This window comes from Xenopus laevis, chromosome 4S, assembly GCF_017654675.1.
Source record: "Xenopus laevis strain J_2021 chromosome 4S, Xenopus_laevis_v10.1, whole genome shotgun sequence".
NCBI lineage: Eukaryota > Metazoa > Chordata > Amphibia > Anura > Pipidae > Xenopus > Xenopus laevis.
Window position 1 is genome coordinate 23,490,379 of NC_054378.1, and position 23,039 is coordinate 23,513,417.

At 48.6% G+C, this 23,039-nt stretch overlaps 2 protein-coding genes across 6 annotated transcripts; one reads left to right on the forward strand and one right to left on the reverse strand.

Moving 5' to 3' along the window:
- The first annotated feature begins 1,929 nt into the window (after nt 1-1,929).
- On the forward strand, nt 1,930-10,523 carry MGC81040 (uncharacterized protein). Its single transcript, NM_001091151.1, is given in 10 exon segments — nt 1,930-2,126; nt 2,676-2,760; nt 3,854-3,919; nt 4,486-4,649; nt 5,223-5,349; nt 7,469-7,529; nt 7,733-7,839; nt 9,241-9,443; nt 9,538-9,777; nt 10,126-10,523. Coding segments are annotated over 10 exon segments (1,185 nt in total). The 5' UTR covers nt 1,930-2,084; the 3' UTR covers nt 10,216-10,523.
- A 626-nt stretch (nt 10,524-11,149) lies between these two features.
- Nucleotides 11,150-17,923, reverse strand: ldha.S (lactate dehydrogenase A S homeolog). 5 transcript variants are annotated; one of them, XM_041591196.1, is made up of 9 exons: nt 17,763-17,923; nt 17,524-17,639; nt 15,542-15,673; nt 14,885-15,002; nt 14,342-14,515; nt 12,693-12,866; nt 12,049-12,166; nt 11,843-11,966; nt 11,150-11,710 (listed from the first exon to the last, which is right to left on the reverse strand). In XM_041591196.1, the coding sequence occupies exons 3-9, from the start codon at nt 15,665-15,667 to the stop codon at nt 11,546-11,548; spliced, it is 999 nt and encodes a 332-aa protein (XP_041447130.1). In that variant the 5' UTR covers nt 15,668-15,673; nt 17,524-17,639; nt 17,763-17,923; the 3' UTR covers nt 11,150-11,545. The 5 variants fall into 5 exon arrangements, with proteins under 5 accessions (XP_041447130.1, XP_018114910.1, XP_018114909.1 ...); XM_018259421.2 differs by having other exon boundaries at nt 15,542-15,676; XM_018259420.2 differs by lacking the exon at nt 17,524-17,639.
- Between the last annotated feature and the right edge of the window lie 5,116 nt (nt 17,924-23,039).

A 23,039-nucleotide genomic window follows, 5' to 3' on the forward strand; every position in this document is an offset into this window, starting at 1 on the left:
CGCGCTGACGTATGACGTCAGCACGCCTGTGCCTTTAAATACCCAGGAGGCGTGCCGCGCGCCCTAGAGAAGAGCCGGCGCCAACGAAGACATGCTGGCGCAGCTAGAGGGAAGAGCGGTGCGGCGGACGACCCCGCCGCACAGGTATTCTGACACTAAACATTAACATAAAGGTGAAGCTCTCCTTTACTAAAGGTCTGGGACAGGAGAACAACATGGAGGAAAGAATCCAGGGCCTGTGAATTATCAGAAGGAGCAGGTGTCTCAGAGATGTGAGGAATCCCTTGTGGATGGACAGAAAGCAGCCCCAGGACATGATTGTAATTGGCTGCTGCTACTGGGGCCCTATACTCAGGATCAGAGCCTGTAGGTAAGAATACAGCCGATTATCAGCAATAATAAACCAGTAATCCTCCCACTCCGCACTCATACCTACTCACTCACTGAGAAGCTCATCCTCTTTAGCCAATCAGCAAACGGCCCATAGGTGACGTTTTCCGCAGGCAACAGCATCATGCGTCATCACATCACGCTAGCGTTCTTACGGGGTTGCCAAGGTTGCACGCATGAGGCGGAGGAAGATCTTCGGTGCTGGCAAGGGGGGCCCAGCTCTTTCTAAACTGCAGCACTGCCGGGCCCCCGTTCATGCCCGGGACACTTGTCCCCCCCCCCTGATGGCGACCCTGCCGACGGGTCACAGGACCGCATTAACAAACTTGCTCGATCTATATCTGCCCAATTTTTGGCCTGATATCGATTGGAGGGACCCATTGGGAGCCCCCACACGGGCAGATAATCTGCCGAATCGGTCTAAAGGACCCATATCAACAGCTTTAATCTGGCCGTGTTTGGCCACCTTAACTCAGAGTTGGAGAGCTGAAAAGCAGGAAGTTGGGTTCTGTTCTATTCTGTTCGACATCCAATCACTCCAGCCTTTATACAGACATTTAAACTGCAGATGCTTAAAAAAAAAAAAACTTTTGGTTCAGCACACAGAGGAATTCAAGCGGCCGTCACCTTTTCACATTCTGTTATGAAGGACTTTGGAAGTCATATTGAAGCTCAAGATTTAAAAAGAAAACCAAAGGGGAGGATAAGCCTGACTTATATAGAAGTTTGGGGGAAATTAAGTGTTAAGCTAACTTGGTGTTACTGGTCCTTTAAAAAGGTTTAGGGGCAATGATCCTCTCCTTAAATAGAAGTCCCTCTCATGATCGTTATCCCATGTTCTATTATTTGACTGGGCGCTCCACATTTTCAGTCAGCTCATGAAACACCAAGACAACAGTTTCTATACAATTTATTGTTCCAAAGTTGTCCATTACATTATTCTCCATTAAGGGAGACTTTCAGTGCATGGCAGAAAAGCGAAACTGTTTATGGTTAATGAATATGATATTATTATAGCTGTGTCAATATGTCTTGCATTTCATTTTTATGTTGCCATTGTTGCATTGTAATTGTGCAAGAGTGATGGTAAAAAAAACCCAGCTCCAACAACAATTCACTGTGATCTCCCCCTCACCCCGCTCCACCAACAATTCACTGTGATCCCCCTCACCCCACAGAAATTAAGAGGCAATCCCTACAAACATCCAGCGACACAATGAACTGCCCCAAAACCTGAGGTAGAGGTTACAACCAGTACTAAACCTACAATACAAGTTGGCAACCCTGGGAATTTAGTTGCAGGTCCTGTCAAGAGTCCGCAGCCCGCAGCCCGCAGCCCGCAGCCCGCAGCCCGCAGCCCGCAGCCCGCAGCCCGCCACTTTCCCATGTTTGAATTTGCCGCTCAAGAATAGGTAAGCCTCAGTGGAAGGGTCACATGGTAGGATCACATGACCGTGACGTCAGGTCCTTTCCTAGGAGAGGAGTACATGGGAGTAAATATAAAATATGACTGTGAAGGGGAGCGTCATTCCAGACAAAGATTATTATTGGCACGTTCTGCTACTCTTCCATGAGAACGAGCGCCTGTATCGAGGGAAGTGACGCCAGAGCAGGAAACGAGTGACAGATGCGGAACTTCCGGGAAAGTCCAAACTGGCAGAGAGAGAGAGAGAGAGAGAGAGCTGGGCGGTACCATGGCTCTCTCCGAGGCACAACTTAAGAAAATGCTCGGAAAAGTGAGTTCTTATGCCCCTTTTACAGATTGTGCTCCCGAAAGATACCCTGTGCCCTATCTGTTACCCCTCCCTTGTACCCCTGCTCCTCTTCACTACTCCCGGCTACCCCGTTACTATATCGGGACCCTATAACCCCCACATAACGCCTTTGCTTTCTCCTCACCCGCTGTGTATGTGTGGAATGCCTTTTTCCCCCAAACCCCATGCCCCTGCTCTTACTAACTACACCCACAGTACCCCTCGTTCCCTCCTCATGCCCCGTGTTCTCCTGCTGTGCCCCTGTTATACCCCAGTTCCCATTCTATGCACCCCCATTCCTCCTCATCCTCATGTACCCTAGTTATACCCACTGTACCCTCCCCATAACTCCTTACAACCCCAGTTGCCCTTTTACCCACGCCAAATCCTCCTCATCCTCTTGTACCCTAGTTATACCTTCTGTACACAGCCCAGTTCTCCTTCTACCCCCCCATTACTGTGTGCCCACAATCCTCCTTGTGTACCCCAAAGTAATACTGTGCCTCAGTGACTTTCCCCTTCTCTCCTCAGTACAAATACAGGGACCTGTCAGTTCGAGAAATTCTCAATGTCACCTCCCTCTACAGAGACCTCAAGCCCATCATGGATTCCTACGGTATGTGTCTAATATGGGGGTACTGACACCTCACCTCTATACCCTAATACTGGCCATCATGGATTCCTGTGGTATGTGTCTAATATGGGGGTACTAACACCTCACCTCTATACCCTAATACTGGCCATCATGGACTCCTATGGTATGTGTCTTATATGGGGGTGCTGCACCTCTCCTCTGTACCCTAATTCTGGCCTTTATGGACTTCTATGGTATGTGTCTAATATGGGGGTGCTGCACCTCTCCTCTGTACCCTAATTCTGGCCTTTATGGACTTCTACGGTATGTGTCTAATATGGGGGTGCTGTACCTCTCCTCTGTACCCTAACACTGCCTATATGATGTGTACCCTAAAGGAAGTGGGGTGCTGCCTAGTGTCAGGACCCACACGATGCTGTACACATGCACATGGCTCCTGTGGAGCAGGAATCCTGAATTTATTGCAGTGAGTTTGGCCTCTAGTTCCTTGTCAGTCTCTGTACAAAAGTAGAGAAGAAAGCGGTGCTCCAGAATAAATTGTAAATGACTCACAGAGTAGTAAATGTGGTCTGGGTGCTCCAGCCTCAGACCTCCAGCTTTAGGGAGCAGTACGGCAACAGATATATGGATAAAGCAGGGCCGACCAGCACTCAAACGGATCCACAGGACCAAGGAAGATTAGTTAAAAAAATATTTTATTATTACAAAGTTAAAAATGTATATTTGCATCTCCGTACGCCCTGATGCGTTTTGCACTTAGTCATGGGCTCATGATTACATTGAATGATTACATTGAATACATTTTTAACTTTGTACTAATAAAATATATTTTTCAACTAATCTTCCTTGGTCCTGTGGATCTGTTTGATCTGTCGGCCCTGCTTTTGCCATATATCAGTCTCTGTACAAAGCCACCCATTGTGGTGAGAAGATCACCAGTTGTGGAGGGGTCTCTTCCCCCCCCCCAAAGGAGCGTTCAATGTTTGACAGCCTCCAGTAACAGAGACATAAAGCCCCCCCCCCCCGTACAGCTGTGGTCTCTGTAGCACCAAAAGTACCACATATTCCATATGGCTCTGTCTCCGCTCACTCTTTTGCCTTTCTCTCATTGTAGTGTTCAACGATGGCTCTTCCAGGGAGTTGCTGAGCCTGTCGGGTACCATTCCTGTGCCTTATAAAGGTAGGTGCTCCACAACTTCCCATACAGGACGTACTAACTGCCCCCTGGTGTCTCTTTGCCTTCTTACAGGAAACACTGAGGTCTGTCTGCAGCAATGGCCATTTCTTTATTGCCTCCCTTATTGTACTGAATACCCCCGCTTGAGAGGACTACTGTCAGATGCGTGTTGGGGGACTGCCCACCAATGAGATCTTGTCCAATGACAGTAATTAATCACAGGGTCCCTCTGAGCATTTCTGCACTTTACATTTTCTAGTGGTTTCTATTAGCAGTTTTACGCTGCCAGTACCAGGCTGCTAGCCCAGCAACTCTGTGAGTCTAAGTGCTAGTGACCTGACTATGTACTGCCTCTATGGCCTGGTAAGCTGGGAGTCACTGACCCCCTGATTATAATAAAACTACCGAGCTGGTGGCTTGGTACTGGCAGTCTAAAACTGCTAATATCTTCTAAACAACTAGAAATTTAATGGAAATTGCCGGGGCCTAGTCTAATCCCTTGGGCCTGTCTTGTGTATTTGTTGTTATTTATTCTTAGTCCAACAGAGTAACTCTTTCCTCTCCTGCAGGGAATACTTATAACATCCCAATATGCCTGTGGCTCCTGGACACTTACCCCTTCAATCCCCCCATCTGTTTTGTAAAACCCACCAGTACCATGACCATCAAAACTGGCAAACATGTTGATGCCAATGGCAAGATATATCTGCCATATCTGCACGAGTGGAAACACGTAAGTACCACCTTCCCTTAATTCCTTGTGGGAATCCTAATGGTGTAATTAAATGCCCCCATATTTATCCCTATGGCACAGCCGTACCCTCCCAACTGCCATCCAGCCCACCTACCTGTATCCATCCCTATGGCAGTCTCCCTTCACTGCAATTTAGCTCCCATCCATCTGCATTAATCCCTATGACAGAGCCTTATCCTCCCCACTGCCATCTAGCCCCTCCCACCTGAATCAATGTCAATGGTACAGTTTCACCCTCCCCACTGCAATCTACCCTCCCCCAACTGTATCAATCCATATGGTACAGCCTAACCTTCCCCACTGCCATCTAGTCCCCCCCACCACCTGTATCAATCCCTATGGCACAGCCTTAACCCCCCACTGCCATCTAGCCCCCCTCTTGTATCAATCCCTATGGCACAGCTTCACCCCACCAGCGTGTACCCCACCAGCGTGTAATGTTTACACACCAGCAGCAGCTCCCTGGCAGTGTACTTGTGCCTTTGCCATGGGAATGCCCTGGAAGAGATAACCAGACTGTGAAATGGGTAATTCTGCTGATCTTCCCTGCAGCCTCCATCTGATTTGTTGGGTCTCATCCAAATACTCATTGTTGTTTTTGGAGAGGAGCCTCCTGTTTTCTCTCGTTCTACTGCTCCTGCTCCGTACCCCATGTACCCGGCAACAGGACCACCGAATAGTGAGTATGGTTTGTTATTTCTACAGCTTCCAACACACCCATGCATCTAGTAACAGTGATCGTATTTCTCTGTCCTTGTTCATACTGCACCCTCTGTGCCTCGTTAACTTACCCCCCCCCCCACACACACACACACTTTGTGATCATTGCCTTCTCTGTAGCCATTGGTAAGTGCTTTTAGCAGTGTCCATGTTGTGAATTAGGATTATGGGAGTTGTAGTACGTTATCATCTGGAGCCTTATAGTTGAACTTCCCATAATGTTACAAAAGAACTGATTGATTGGAGGGGAGCCCTGTCCTTCCTGCATTAATTGAGCCCTTTATATCGGTTGGGCTCTCTGATCTTACATTTTGGGGTTACTGTATACAACTGGGGGATGCTGTTTCAGTATAAGGGGCTCCCTAATATTGCCTCCTGGGATCAGGGTGTGGATTTTGGGGATACTGACCCATTGCCTTATGGAATCTGCAATATTTGGGGTGTTGCCTACATGTACTCTGCTGAACTCCAGGTTTGGCATAAACAAAAGGTTGTGACCAGAGTCAGAAGCAGATGCACTTCCACATATAAGGGGGTTTATACCCTTGAAAAGTGGAGCGATCTATCCACCATATTAGTAATTCCCCAATACTGTATATCTGCTGTACAAACTGTGCCACCTACTGGCTTTGCAAGCTCTGGTTGTTGGATATCTGGGGGATGACATGCCTAGTGCAAGGGGAAGGGTACCACACTCTGGTTGTTGAATATCTTGGGGGGGGGGGGTGACATTCCCAGTGTAAGGGGACAAGTACCACTCTGTTGGATATCTTGGGGAGGGTGACATGCCCTGGGCAGGGGTTTCTCTGCTGTGTGGGTGTGCTCCATACTGACCGGCAGTGCCTGCAGGGAGGTGGGACTGGAGGCATTGGCCAATACATGGTGCCAATAAAGGGTGCATGTGTAATATATCCATGAGGTTTGCTGGGGGGTTCATTATTGCCCCCTTTTGTAAGCAATTCCCTCCCAATGGAAGAGATGATGGGCCCCATAAAAGAGGAATCACCCACACAGACCCCCATAGATATGAGCCCCACGGAGGAAGAGGAGTCCCCATCCCTGCAGTTACCCCAGGAACCCCCTCCTACAGTGATGCCCAATGTCTCCAAGACCCTCCTTGCCTGTCTGGAGACCCTCTCCAACCTACGCTGGGACGAGCACCTCAGCCTCCAGCTCTCCATCAATAGCCTCCTACAGGAACAGCAGCACCTCGGGACCCTCAGCCTGATGCCATCCTCCTCCTTCTCCAATCCGAAAGGGCTACCAGCAGCTGCAGTCTGCTCTCTCAGCCCCCCCAATCAGCTCCTCTCCCCAAGTGCCAGCCCAACCCCCACACAGAGAGCCTGAGAGCATTCATCCTGGGGGATTTGGGGGTGAACCTACCCCCCCACCCCCACCTGCCAAACTAAACTTTATTCTTCATTTTTATTTTAAATCTCTTTTTATTACATTTTCCAAAGGGTACAGAAAGAAAAAAGGGGAGTCACTAACCCTCTCTGCTCACTGCAATGGGGCTGCCGCACACACCCCCAGTTACAGCGCTTTATGTTCAGTCTGCCACCTCTGTCTCAGTGTATTTGGTGTATATAGCAATGGGGCTGCTGCACACACTCTCATGCGCAATAGGCCTATATGTATCTCAATAAAGGTCTCCACTATTTCTTGAAATCCCTTTTTGTGTTAGGGGGTCCGGGTGGAATGTTGCACGGAATAAAGTGGTATCTACCTATTTGGTAGGTGCCCCCACATATCTGTGCGAGTCCCCCATCATCTGGGATATGTGACAGTGGAACAGTGCCAGTGTCTATCCCTTAATTCTAAGATGCTTATTGGCCTCTGCCCTTCCCTGGCAGCTAAATGATGCAGGGGGCTTCATAGTTGGGAGGTACCCCACCTGTTTGTGCTAGTCTCAGGCCCATCCTTCTGTAATATGGGCATCTTCTGAATTGTGGGGAAATAACAGTTAGTATTGGTTCCTGTGGCATAGCATGCTCGGCACCTGTGTAATAATTGGTCTGCAGCTGGGGATATGGCAGTTCTCCAGTAACACTCAGCGGCTTGTTCTGTTTGTGTTCCAGGTTCCTACATGCCCGGGGTAATGCCCCCCTACCCAGCCACTGCTCATCCTGCCAATCCCAGGTAAGCAGGGCAAGGGGACCCTGGTGTTCAGAAGGGAGGAGAAGCCTAATAATGTTAGGGTTAGAGAGATGGGAGTCTGGTGGAGCAGCATGTTGGTAGAAGGGTGCAAGGGACAGAGTTGGGAGTCTGGGAGAGCAGTAGTAGGGTGCATGAGAGAATCCTGTTTCTCTTCCAAGCTGATCTACTGTCTTTTCTCCCCTTAGTGGCTACACAGGGTTCCCATACCCACAGCCTGGGCAGTACCCACCAACATCCGGCCCCCAGATCTTCCCTCAGCCCCCGGCGGCACAGCCCCCCGTCACTAATGCTGGTGAGTTTTATGATTTGTACTGTACTCTACTTCTCTCCATATATTGTGTATCACTCACACTCCACTTCAGCTTATTGCAGCCTTGTGTCTTTATATGGTCATAGTGCAACCCCTCAGCGACTTCTAATATCCTTATAATTTACAGTACGGGGTACATTATCCCTCATAATACATGAGTGATACTCCAAGTTCCCTGTATAACTCAGCCTGTAGCCTTGTGCCTTTATATGGTCACAGAACAACCCATCAGTTTCTTCTAATATCCTTATATACAGTAAGGAGTACATTATCCCTCATAATACATGAATGATACTCAGAGTTCCCTGTATAACTCGGCCTGCAGCCTTGTGCCTTTATATGGTCGCAGAACCCATCAGTGACTTCTAATATTTTTATCATTTACAGTAGGAGGTACATTATCCCTTATAATACATGAGTGATACTAAGAGTTCCCTGTATAACTCAGCCTGCAGCCTTGCGCCTTTATTTGGTCACAGAATAACCCCTCAGTTACTTCTAATATCCTTATCATATACAGTAGGGGGTCATTATCCTTATAATACATGAGTGATACTCAGAGTTCCCTGTATAATATACAGTGGGACGAGGGGTTTCTGTTAGGGGGGTGGGGGAGTATACAGCTTGAGGGTATAATGACAGGTAAGTGAGTGTCAGAGAGTTGATGTAAAGTCATTACCGGTAATGGAATTTCTTTGTTGGTATTTTGTGCTGATACCACTGGGGGGCGCAACAGACAGTTTAGGAGGAAGGATGGACAGTAAAAGGATTCTGTTGAGAGACAAAACATTCCACCCCCTATATATAGACTTGCTGGATTCCCTGCACAGAAGTAAGGCAGCTCTATAGGCTCCAATGCTCTTTTCTTACAGATTCAGATATACTAACTCCCGGTCCTCCTGCCCCTCTGTATTCGACTTTAACTCCCGGTCCTCCTGCCCCTCTGTGTGCGACTGTAACTCCCGGTCCTCCTCTCTCTCTGTGACTGTAACTATAGAAACATGAAGCTGCTGTATTGCAGACGGCACATGTCCTGGGGACTCAGTTCCATCCTCCTGCCACAGACTGTGGCTATTGGGCTGGTGACTAAAGGTCAGAGCCGTATTTAGCCGGATAATGACATTAAGCCCAAAGCTGAGCTAAAATTAGAACAGGGAGAAAATGCCAAGGGTCACGGTCAATCCACCCGATTGAGATGCTGCTCCCTCCATCCTACCCAGCCTCGGGTCTTCCTAACCCCCACCTACCACTGTTCTCTTCTACCCCCCCATACATTAATCTGTACGATACTGCAATAAGGGGCAGTATGGCAGCTCCCATTGTTTGATAAATGCCTATGAGACTGATGTGAATGTGGCACAACCATGTTTGTGGGTTTTGCAGGCCCTGCCAGGGACGGGACCATCGGGGAAGACACAATTCGCGCCTCTCTCATTTCGGCTGTGAGTGACAAACTGAGATGGAGGATGAAGGAGGAAATGGACCGGGCCCAGGCTGAGCTCAATGCCCTGAAGCGCACAGAGGAGGACCTGAAGAAGGGACACCAGAAGCTGGAGGAGATGGTTACCCGCCTGGAACAGGAAGTGGTGAGTAGGACTTGGGGCTCCATCAGAACCTCACGATCCAAAGAGCCGATCTGCAATCTGTACTGACATGATAGGTTTGGTTTTGCCCCCGCAGACAGAGGTGGATAAGAACATTGAGACCCTGAGAAAGAAGGACGAGGAGCTGGGGGTGGTGGTGGAGAAGATGGAGAGTCAGTCGGAATACAGAGACATTGATGAAGTGATTGTCCCCACTGCTCCCCTCTATAAACAGATCCTTAACCTCTACGCCGAGGAGAACGCCATCGAAGACACCATCTTTTACCTGGGGGAAGCCCTGAGGCGCGGCGTCATCGATCTCGATGTTTTCCTTAAGGTAATTTACTAAATATGGAGAGAAGTAGAGTACAGTACAAATCATAAATCTCACCAGTATTCGTGAGGGGGGGCTGTGTAACGCATGGGTGGGCAGAGAGACACTAGTAGGAGATGGGGGATGTAACTCATGGGTGGGCAGAGAGGCACCAGGGGGCGATTGGGGGGGTGTAACTCATGGGTGGGTAGGGAGGCTCCAGCTGGGGGTGTGTGTAAGTTCCTTCTCTTTCAATCTCATTTGGGTTGAACTATAGACCCCTCCCAGTGGGAGAGTGACCGAGGGGGTGGGGGAGGCAGTTGCACTTGGTTATATTGGTTCCAGTTGACCAGTGTCTGTTTGTTCCCACAGCACGTGCGCCTCCTGTCCCGCAAGCAATTCCAGCTCCGCGCCCTTATGCAGAAGGCCAGGAAGATGGCGGGACTGAGTGATCTTTATTGAACCCCCTTGTCTTTCCTTTCTCCTCCCCAGACTTTTCCTTTTAATTTATTCGTAGATACCTGGCTGTGGCCCTTGTAATTTAGGCTGAGGACTGATGGTAAGGCCCCGCGGACTAACATGCTAGTGGTTGGGGCTTCCCATGGATCTGGTTATTCACCAGCAGTAGGCGGGCTCTGTGTGTTCAGCGTTTCCCAGTTAAGAGCCTGCACCAGAGGGAATGCTGGGAATTCTGCACCGAGGGACAGATCTGCCTGCTGTATGATAATCGGCTGATTAATATTCTAAATAAATGGCTACGGATTCTTTCAGCTTTTTGCTCGTTTGTCACTCTTCGCGCAACTCGGTCACTAAATTGGAATCTAGTAGCTGGGGGCCACATGTGCTCATTTCCTATCATGCAGTTCTCCTCCCTCGCCCCAAGGGATTTAGCCTTGCACCTTCATTGCAGTGACCACACCCCAAGTCCTCATTCATGATCATGGGTGGGTTTGAGTCAAGCAATTCCTTTCTCTTCTGCGGCCTGCCCCATGACCTCACTGTGCTGGTTTCTGCCTCCAGTGTGCCCCTTTTAGAGACTCTGCCTGCTTGGCCCTGCCCCCTTCTGTGACATCATAGCTGGGCGCAGGTCTATAAATTGGGAGGCTTGCCAGGTTAGGGTTGGGTACATCACTAGTTGGAGTAGCACTGGCAATGGGTTTTATTTAGGTGCAGTGTCACCCTAAGTCTCCACACAGATGGTGACTTTTATTAAAAAAATGTAGATCTAGATTTATATAGATATTTGCACCCAAGTGCCACTCTCCTAACAGTCCCTTAGGTACCTTTATATAAATACAGCCCTGCTGGCAGCCAATCATCCTACACGCTTTCCCAAATTCCATAATCTGATTGGGGACACCTGTTACCCTGAAATAAAACCCCACACAGCAGCTGGTTCAGTTGGGACCGGCGCAGGTCCGTTATTTATTGTCAGATAGGAACAAGAAGGAATACAGGAAGTGACACGGGGGGCGGGAACACATACAAGGGCAGGGGTCACAGACACAATAGCATTATATATTACTCAATAGTTTTCTCTTTGGGTGAATGGTGGAATCTGAGACATTCAGGAAAGTGCATTCTAAATGGGTTTCCTCCCGGGAACCCCCCCCCCCCCGGTTAGTTCCACTGTTGGTCTGGTCCAATGGAAGAGGGGACATTACCCAATCAGCCCGAGGAGTTTGTTCCACCCCCGCTCAAGGGTAGGAGGGATCTGCTTCCGGGTGGGAAAAGACACTGACACTACACACATTGACCTAATCCTCAGTGCAACACAGACAGATGGGTCAGACTAGAACTGCAGCTCCTTCTGGATGGCCCACAGGGTGTCTGCGCTCTTGCGTAAGCGATCCTCTTCATCTGCCTTCAGCGTCATGTTAACCACGTCTGTGATGCCCAAGTTGCCCAACACACAGGGGACACTGAGGAAAACATCATTATTCACGCCGTACATGCCCTGCGGGAAGAAGCAGAGGTCAGGCAGCTGCAGAATCACAATGGCGCTGCCACAGGATTATCAGGAGCGGCTTTATTACACCTGGGGCGGGGCAAGAACTGGGCCACAGCTGAACCAGCCTCTGGCACTCACCTTGACCATTGTGGAAATGGGATGGACTCGGCGGAGGTTCTTCAGGATACTCTCAGACAGGTCAGCTACGGACAGGCCAATAGCCCAGGAGGTGTAGCCCTTCAGCTTGATCACTTCATAGGCGCTACAGTGAGAGTGATACACAGGGTTAATGCACGTGCCAACCAATGGGCACAAAGCAGCCTCCAGACTCGTCGCGCCATTACCTGTCCACAACCTGCTTGTGCACCTCCTTCCAGTTCTCCTTGTCTGCGTCACTCCCAATATCGGGGTGCAGGGTTTTCAGGGACACGCCAGCCACATTCACCCCACTCCACACTGGCACTGGAACACATCAAGGGCACAAATACATTCACACCGAGACCAACCATACAATCTGCTTTTCTGCAGTTCCCCATGCTGCATCATGGTAAGATCTGCATCATGGTGTGCACAGCAAGTGGCACTTGATCTTTATATTGGAAATATTTACAAACTTTGCTCTGCAACTGTCAGGCTTGGAAAGTGAACTGTTATCTGGTTGTTTGGGGGTAATTACCATAGCAACCAGGGGGCAGCTCTGAAAGTATAAAAGGAATGAAAATAAAGCCTCACACAGAGCAGCAGAGGCAGAATGGGAAGGTCCTATAGAATATAAAGGTGAACTTAACCCACAGAAGAGACTATCAGGGAGGAGACAATGTCATAAATACAAGGGGGGGGGGCAGCACAGTGCAGGGTCAGGTCACAAATCACAAGTAATTCCAGCACCTCTAGCCCAAGTGTGTGGGTACTTGTGTTACGTGTGACCTTCTCACTGGCAGACATAGTTATAATTAGCACCCGAGGGTGCCACAATAAGGTCGCTCACCACTCGAGTCTCCGTGTTCCCCAATGACCCAACCGTGGCAGCTCTGGGTGTGGATCCCAAACTTCTGCCCCATGAGGTAACGGAAACGGGCAGAGTCCAAATTGCAGCCGCTGCCAATGACACGGTTTTTGGGGAATCCACTGATCTTCCAGGCCACATATGTCAGAATGTCCACTGGGAAAAGGAAGGAGAGAAAGTCAGTGGGGGCTCTGTATTGGGGACACTTACATTTAACTTGTTCATTAATAACTTAGGGGAGGGTATTATAAGTAATGTATTAGTGTTTGCAGATGACACAAAACTATGCAACCCAATTAATTCCATCCTGGATTCCGCATCCTTGCAACAGGATCTTGACAAACTGGCAATCTGGGCAGCTAAGTGGCAAATGAGATTCAATGTTGATAAATGTAAAGTCATGCACCTGGGATGTAAAAACATCCACTTATACCCTTAATGGGACTGGGCAAATCAATTATGGAAAAGGACCTTGGAGTCCTTGTAGATAATAAACTTGGCTGTAGCAAGCAATGCCAGTCGGCAGCATCAAGGGCAAATAAGGTCTTGAGCTGTATTAAAAGGGGCATAGAGTCAAGGGAGGAGGGGGTCATTCTTCCACTGTATAGAGCACTGGTAAGGCCCCATCTAGAATATGCCGTACAGTTTTGGTCTCCAGTGCTCAAATAGGACATTACTGAATTAGAGAGAGTACAGAGAAGGGCAACTAAAGCTCCCCACAGACGCAAAGATTTTTCTTGCCGAAACAACCGATTTGAGCGAAGTCCGACCAATCGTTCGAAATTATTGTGAAGTTAGTGGGATTCGAACGATCGAACATCTTACAATTTTTCAGCCGACATCTGTCCGAAAATTGATCGGCCAGGTTAAAAAATCTTTATCGGTCCCAGTGCAATCTATCTATGTTTGCAGGGCCAAGCAGGCAGCTACCCTTTGTTTTCCTGGCAAATGGTCTTTTTAGTTGATGGACAATTCGTACGATCGTTTCGAGATAATCGTGGTCTCACCATGACGATCGGATCTTTCTAAAAATCTTTGGCCAGCTTAAGCTGGTAAAAGGTATTGAAAATCTAGCTATGAGGAAAGACTGGCCAAATTGGGGATGTTCACGCTGGAGAAGAGGCGCTTAAGGGGAGATACGATAACTATGTATAAATATATAAGGGAATCATATAATAATCTCTCTAATGCTTTATTTACCAGTAGCTCCTTCCAACTGACACAAGGTCACCCAATCTGATTAGAGGAAAGGAAGTTCAGGCTAAAAATCGGGAAGGGTTTTTTTTACAGTGAGAGCTGTGAAGATGTGGAATTCTTTCTCTGAATCAGTTGTACAGGCTGATACATTAGATAGCTTTAAGAAGGGGTTAAATGGTGTTTAGCAAGTCATAACTCACAAGTTGATCCAGGGACTGGCCCCGTTGCATATTGGAGTCAGGAAGGAATTTTTTCCCACACTGAGGCACATTGGAGAGGCTTAGGTTGAACTTGATGGACATGTGTCTTTTTTCAATCTAACTTACTGTGCTACATCTGTTATGGGCCCTGGGACATCGGGAAGGGCCTTGGGCTGTACCGGTGCCCCCATTGCAGGAGGAGCCGGCACCCTATTTCTGAGGGTGGGAACTTACCTGGGTTGGAGACGATGAGCAGGGTGCAGTTGGGGCTGTACTTGACAATGTTGGGAATGATGAATTTGAAGATGTTGACATTGCGCTGAACCAGATTCAGGCGACTCTCTCCCTCCTGCTGACGGGCCCCGGCCGTCACAACTACCAGCTTGGAGTTTGCAGTGACGCTGTAATCTGGGGGAACAGGAGGTTACCAGAATGGGACACAGTTATGTGGGGCAGGGTAGGTCCTAAAGACCTTAAATACCACAATCCATTGAAAGGGTTAAAGTAGCAGCACAACATACCCCCCCCCCCAATTGCACAGTCTCATGAGGCAAGAGGGACCTCAACCAGATGCCAAGATTCCAGGCAAGGCACCCCAGAAACACTTGCTTATCTCTGAAGGTTAAAGCCAGGATCCAACCCCCAATCTCTGCTAAGGGGCTGCTCCAGATTGATAGAGAAGAGAAAAACCCCAATCTACAAGTGGGGGAGACTCCCACCATCAGACTATCATGGGACACCCCTAGATTTCATCAAACCACCAAGTGAGGCACTGACCTTTCCCTGAGACAATCTTGGGGGTACGAAGGAACAGACTGCCATGCTGGAGATCCATCATTTCCCCCTTCAGTTTGTCTTCTATCACATCAACAAGTGCAAGCTCATCTGCCAAATCCTGCAGAGAAATTTGGTAAAACGGAGAAGGAATATCAGTGTCCCCTTCCTTTAGATCTGCACCCCAACACTGACCCCCAGAATATCACAGGCCAATGCTTCCACTATTGCAATGTTGGGGTCCAACCTGCAGTAATCAGTTTCACCTCCACCTTCTGCTGAAAGAATCTGAGCACCCCCAAATAGAAGATATTCCCTCCATTATCTGCAAGATAAAACCATTATCTCCCATAGCAGATGTACCCCTCCTTCTGCATGATAAACCCTCGCACCCACAAATAACAGATGTACCCCATTTTCTGCAAGATAAACCCTCACCCCCATAAATAGCAGATGTACCCTTCCTTCTGCATGATAAACCCTCACCCCCACAAATATCAGATGTACACAATTTTCTGCAAGATAAACCCTCACCCCCACAATTAGTAGATGTTTGCCATTTCTTGCAAGAAACCCCTGACCTCCCCCCAAATAGCAGATGTAGCCCATTACCTTCTGCATGATAAACCCTCACCCCCCATAGCAGATGTACCCCCATACCTTCTGCAGGACACTGATGGCACAGGCCATGCCCACGGCCCCCACACCCACAATGGTGACCTTGTTCTGGGGGAGCGACTCCTCCTTGACCACATTGTGGATGAGTTTATCCTTCACAGTTGCCATGTTGTTCTGCTGAGAAAGAAAAGAGATTATTCTGGGGTCACTGACCTGCCCCCCGTTACACATCAACTCCTAGCGCATGTTTATCACTCGCTGGGCCCAACCCTGGAAACTCATACAGGAGGGCCCCGCCTTGGGGATCAGCAGGCGAGACAAGATGGCCCCACCCTGGCAGATAAGAGAAGGCCAGACAGGCGTGTGAGTGACTGTAGTGTCTCTTTCCCCCTTCTGCCATCAGGGAGGGAAGGGGGCACTGTGATGTAATGGAAGCAGAACACTGCAGCTAAATGGGGTGCACCAAGGAGGACCATTCACATGCAACTCTTATAACTCCACCCCATTTTCCCTAGAAGGATGCCTAAAAATGGCACAGCAGCTCCGTGCACGGACGCTTTTCTCCTATTAAGATTTCCTGTACCCTCATTGGTCCTTTAAGAATAAATCAAAGTAAATCTGCATTGGGATTGGATCCCCTTATCCAATCCTTGTACAGCTTTACCGGGACTTATTCTTAAAGGACCACGAGGGTACAGGAAATCTTAATAGGAGAAAAGCTTCCGTGCATGGAGCTGCTGTGCCATATTTTGTGCAGCAGAACGCTGAAAGCAGAGGGGGCCTAGCTAATCAAGTAAGTGAAGCATGGCCGAGCTGCCCCATAGACACAAAACACAGGCATGCAGTTTTTAAAAAAATTGGAGGGTTCTGGCCAATTTTTTTTTTTACTTGCAGGGGGGCCCCTGATCACCAATGGATTTTTATAACTTGTGTGGGGGGGGGCAGGCCATCAATTTGTTTTTTACTTGCAGGGGAGCTCCTGATCACCAATGGCTTTTTATAACTTGTGGGGGGGGGCCAGGCCATCTATTTCTTTTTTACTTGCAGTGGGGGCCCTGATCACCAATGGCTTTTTATAACTCGTGGGGGGGGGCCAAGCCATCAATTTTTTTTTTTACTTAAGGGAGCCTACCACCAATGTTTTTTTTAGAAAAATTATGTGGTGCCCTGGCACCACAGGTTTTTTTAACTTATAAGGAGGCCTGACCATCAATAGATTTTTACAACTTGTGTGTGTGGGGCGGGATTACCTTTTTTAGCACTGATGTCTGTGTGGTCCTTTAACTCTAGTGTGGAGTGGGCGGGATCTGGGGTGGGGCTTGGGGCCCTGAAAATGTTGTTGTACTGGGCCCTGTGATTTCTAATGGTGGCCCAGCTAATAACTGTAACCCTACTAACCCCAACACTAATAACCCTAATACATTAGTCACCCTAATAACCCCAACCCTAATCATAAACCTTGAAACCCCAACACTGGTGACCGTAATAAATTATTAACCCCAACGCTTATAACCTTAACCCTTGAAACCCCAACACAATTAACCCTAATACATTAGTAACCCAACCCCTTGAAAAAGTGAGAAATGCTCCAATAAATGTTCATCCAGTTGGATCCAGTCTGGGAGAACTGCACCAATGCCCCCTGATTGCAGGATATTAGAGGCGCTGCTCTTCACCATAAACTTGTCACATGTTCCACAGGGGAGGGGCCTAGGGGTGCACAAGTGAAGGTACAATGACACACACTCAGGGGTTTGCACACGTGCCAGTAGGAATGGAGAGGGTGGTTCAGTAGGGCAAGAAGCTGAGACTTTCAGCCACAACCACCAAAGGCTGCAGCAGGTGCCGGTAGTTATAGTTAACAATCTCTAAAGGGGGGGGGTCTGCTCCCCAAGATCCCCCGGCCATAAGCAGAAATATCCCAGCATGCACTCTAACCCTCCATATCAACCAACCCACTCCCATGTGGCCCCAAGTGCCCAGCCCCATCATTATCCTGCCCCTGGAATCAGTCACTAACTCACCGGTTGCTATGGTAACTGCCCAAGTGCAATCATGCAGCTCTGTCACTGACAGTTTGTCCTTCATACAGTGGGGTCCCCCATCCACAACATCCCCCGGCTAAAAAGGACACAAGGACCTGATGGGAAATTAGAGGATGCAGGAGCCGTTGCCATGGAGACAAGGGGTTCCATCCCACCCTCAGACCCTCGGCACTGTATCAGGAAAGCGACAGGGATCAAACCCCACGAGCCCCACTTACCTGCGCAGCTCCGTCTTCTTCCCTCTACTCAGTCAGTGAGTCGATGAGTCAGTAAGTGCGGAGGGAGAGCGCGGAGGGATCTTTATAGCTGTCAGAGGGTGGGCTGGGAGCAAGGATATCTGGAGCTGTCACTCACTGCTGCCGTTCTATGACGTCACTCGGTGCGGTTGAGTGGGCGGAGGCAGGACGTGCCTGATGGCAGGTTATTGGGTCGGGGGGGGGCGAGATTTGGGGACATTGGGATTGGGGAGTCCTAGTTGGTCACACAGTAAAGGGCTTATTCTCCTTCCCCGATGCCCAGCTGATAACCCTCGGTTTGGGCAGATGTGCCCCCCAGACAATATGAGGGTGTAGCGTGTCGTACAGAGACAGCGGGAGTTGCGCGTGTGGTACAGTCTGTACACGTTTCTTGCTGTGTCACTGCAGGGAGTGGCCAGTGTACTCGGGTTGATCTATTGAATTGCCAGAGAGCAGGGAGCGAGGCCCGTTAATTATGTGTATATTTAGCTTGCGTGGAGTTTGCTACTTGCCACTCCCGGGACCTTCCTGTCGGTGATGAAATCAGCACATAACTGCTTTGATTCACAGGCCGATGGGGCCCTAAGCAACTGAGTTCTGTGGCCCCTCTCCACGCAGTTCCTGTTCCCAGGGACTAACTCCCAGCACCCTGCAAGGCAGGACCCCAATAGAGCAACTGCAATAAAAACAAATATGGACTCTGCCCCTGCGTTAACTCCTTAAGTACCAAGCATTCGTGAGTTGGCACGTACTCCCCTGGAACCCCAAGTTATTTTTTACTGAAATGCTCCCTGGGACACATTGGAGCTTCCCTATGGCTTGCACGGCGCTCAGTGAAAGGATCTACACTGGGAAATCATTCATATTTGGGGGTGAATACAGTATATGGGGGTGGTGCCTATAAATAAGTGATGTGCTGTAGGAACGGGGTGCCAGGAGATATTCCTGCTGCCAGTTACCAACACATTAAGCAACAAGCTCTTTGTGGTTGGCACAAGGAGGAAATGTCTGTAATAGTAACGGCTGTCTCATTTCCTCCCTGTCTCACACAGTGACAGCCCTTCGTCCCCAGCCCAGAGAGACAGCCCGATATCCTCAGCCTAGAGCAGGGGTCACCAATCTTTTTCACCCGTGAGCAACATTCAGATGTAAAAAAGAGTTGGGGAGCAACCCAAACATGAAAAATGTTCCTGGGTGGTGCCAAAAAAGGGATGTGATTGGCTATTGGTAGCCCCTATGTGGACTGGCAGCCTACAGAAGACTCTGTTTGGCAGTACACCTGGTTTTATGTAACCAAAACTTGCCTCCAAGCCTGGAATTGAAAAATAAGCACCTGCTTTGTGGCCACTGGGAGCAACATCCAAGGGTTGTGGAGCAACATGTTGCACACGAGCTACTGGTTGGGGATCACTGGCCTAGAGAGACAGCCCGATATCCTCAGCCTAGAGAGACAGCCCGATATCCTCAGCCCAGAATAGGGTTGCCACCTTTTCTGTAAAAAAATACCAGCCTTCGTATATATTTATCTTTTTTCCCTATTAATTACATTGGGATCAACCATCATTTTTACCGGCCAGGCTGGTAAAATACCGACCAGGTGGCAACCCTAGCCCAGAAACACAGCCTGACATCCCCAGCCCAGAGAGACAGCCTCATGTGCTTGTGGAACCCGCGTGCCAAGGAGGATGTGCCTTTGCACAAACATGAGACTCCACAAGTGACAGACTGTGAGACTATGGAGGTAGATGGGTGGTTGTGGCTATTTATGTAAGTGGAGAACTTGATGACAATGCTCCCGTAATGTGGAGTAATGCTCCCGTAATGTGGAGTGAGAACTGGAGCAGAACATGAAGCGATTCCACCCCATTTGGTGTTGGTTCAGCCCAATATTCTGGTACCAGCTGCGCTTGATACAGCGGCACCCACTGGGTACCTGGGAGTTGTGAGAGTGATGGGAGACCAGCTGCCACCAAAGCTCACATTGTCAGGGGCCACGGGAAAACCCCCTTCCTGAAGGGCATTTTCCAAATCACCTTGTACAATTGGCTGAAGGTCACATGAGTCTCTTACAGGACAATAAACGGTTAAGGAGGATGTGTGGTCTCATTGATTATAGAAACGACTTCTATCTATAAAGGGCAGAGCCGCCATGATGGGGGCGGAGCTTTATCCTGGAATGTAAAATCAATTTCTCACGGCAGGGGTCGAATCAGGGACATAACAGTCTGTTTATTCTACAGCATCAGAGGAGGATGCAAAAGAGAAGTAGAATAGAGCAGCTACAAAGGGGGAGAGGAAGGCCAAACAGTTGGGGGACAATAGAAAGACAAATGGCTAGGGAAAGGGGGTGATTTTATAATGAGGTCACAGAAGATGGGGTCTTCTGGGGCTCCTGCTGCAAACCTGAAAGTGGCAAATTTCTTGGGGTACAGGGGCACCTTCTATTGTTTGGGGTTAGTGCCTATTTTCACTGTCAGTATCTAATGATATAGAGGTAGTGGCTCCTCTGTGAGTATATATGGCCACTCTGGGGTAGGGGGTCACATGGTAACTTTACGGACAGTTTGCTGTGGCCCTGTTGTACGATTATACTGAATTAAATGTGGTGCCGTTTGTGAGCAGGAAACAAGGGGCAGGTGCTGAGTAAACAGATGGCAAAGGGGAAGTTGTGCTCAGAAGTGCAAATATTTATTTATGAAACGGGCAGCCTGCCAGTGCCCTGCATTGCCCCCTTGCTCCCTCCCGTATCAGTAAACTAAAGAACACTCTGTGCTGCCCCTTTTATCAGCCTTAGCACAACCCCCCCCATGTATCAGTGCAGAGACTTTTAGTTACATATACTGCTATGTACACGTGTGTTCATAATAATAGCAGTGTGTTTAAAAAAATGAATAAAGCTCAAAAACCTTATAATATGTTTTATTTCCATCCAGGCAAATGCATTGGGAACACTGCACATTCTATTCCAAATCAAAACATGAATGAAATGTGTGTGTTGTTCCTTTAGAGAAAGGGAAGAAAAGGGAATATTAGGCAGCAGTCCCTATGTTGTTCTTTCCCAACTCGTTGACTGTATCAGATAAAAGATGTTTCAAGCTGTTGCTTTTGCCTCACACCCCATGTCACCCCCCCCCCCCCACACACACACATTTTCTATTGGATTGGCGGATTGGGCCATAACACCCAAAGAGAAAAATCTTGCTTTCATCAGTCCACAAAATGTCTCTTTAGGCCAGTCACTGTGTTCTTTTGACAAAATGTAAGCTATTCAGCACACGTCAACAACAGTGGGACTTTGCAGGTCTTCTTGCCGATAGCTTGGCTACATATAGGCGCCTTCTAATTCTAACAGTATCACAAGTAATTTTACTTTACTCCCTCTTTCATCGTCCTGGAGCTGAACATTGGCTGAATCTTTGCCATTTTGGATATTCTTCTATCCATTCCAATGGTCCTTTTTCTTCCACAGCTTTTAAGCTGGCCATAGACACAGAGATCCGATCGTTCAAATCACCGGACCATTGGGCTTCCCCATCTCCCGACCTGCCACTGACCGTTCAGATCAAATAAAGTAGAAAAGAACAGATCAGCCGTTGTTCTGCCCCTGACAGCAATCGTACGAAAGTTATGTCCGATAAAAGCTGGTGACAGTCTCCTACTGAAGGTTAATGATGTGGCACTGCTATTATTCTGAACACACCTTTATATTAAGCCTGTATTTTTTGCCAGTGCATTAGGGTTCTGCCGTGGCTATAGGAGCTGCCTAACATTAACCCAAAAAAGCATGAATGAATGAATGAAAAGCATGGGGGTGAGAAGGAGCTGTGGCCCCTGGGAACCATATGTAATGAATCACTCATGTCAGTTTTTGTCCTCATAGTTGAATGAGGCCCCATTCAGTGATTGGGTGGTAGAAAGTGTATAGGGAAGCTCGGCTAGAGCAGATCAAACAAAACCAACAATAATATAAAGTATATCCATTGCAGGGGTATTGCACCTTTATATAAGTACCCAGACACACACAGACAAATCTGCAGGTGTTACTTATATAAGTACCCAGACACACACAGACAAATCTGCAGGTGTTACTTATATAAGTAGCCAGACACACACAGACAAATCTGCAGGTGTTACTTGTCCTTTAAGCGCCTTATGGACAGTCACTACAGTCATGGACACAGCCCCCCGACACACACACACACACTTGTAAGGGACAAATCCTAAATTTGGCACCCTGAGGGCAAGAGAAGGACGTGGCATAAGGTCACAGCTGCAAAATGTGCAGGGCAGCAAATGTCATTGAGATGCTCCTGAAGCCCCCCCCCGGCAGGGAATTATTTCTGGCCACTTGGCGGCTATAGAGTTAAAGGCTCCCAGCCCCCCTATAATTAGCTGCAAGTTAAAGCAGATTTGTGGGAGAATACAAAATGCTGGGGTGCCTAGTGGGGTAGAATTTCCCATATGTTCCCTGTACTGCAGTGGGGCCCATGGAATCCTGTGTAAGCACACATTGAGTACTGAGTCCCCCAACCACCCCCTGCAAGGAGAATCCCTGACTACAAAAACATCCCCCACCTCAGACAGCACCCAGACACCTGGCTCAGCAGTATTCTGCCGCACTTGTGTTTGAAAATGGACGAAATTCCTTTGAATCATCTGATCAGTGACCAGGAATGTAATTTCCCCCCCTGCAATGGGCACTATAATGGCACAGTCTGACTCTAGAACATGCAGTCTCACAATGGCACTGTAATAGTACAGTATCAGAATTGTGCAGGCAGCTGGATTGGGTGGCACAAGAGGGTACCATGCTCCAAACCTATGCCTTGCTGGATTCCCCCCGACTCTGCCCCTTCTCCCCCAGGAGTATTACAGGAACCAGCGTATTTCTGTTCCTTACTCTGCTCTGTGGTACCCGCCTGTACTGATCCACTGTCTAACTGACCTCCTGTGGCACCGTGTCACTATCTGAATGCAGTGTGTGTGTGGGGGGTACATTAAAGAGAGGGATGTCCATGTGTACCCAACATTCAAGGGAGGTGGACGGTTCTGGCACTGATCCATTAATGTCCCACACTCCCAGTTACCGTTGGCGCATGGCACCTCTACCCCACCCTTTGGCACACGCTCTGTTGGTTGGATTAAAGGTTTAACCTTTGAGCTTGTTGCTAGATGTGCAGAACAAAGATCAGAGGGGAACCCAAGTCCTGACCAGGACCTCCTGCAGCTCAGGGGCCCCTTGTGCCAATGACCCAAACA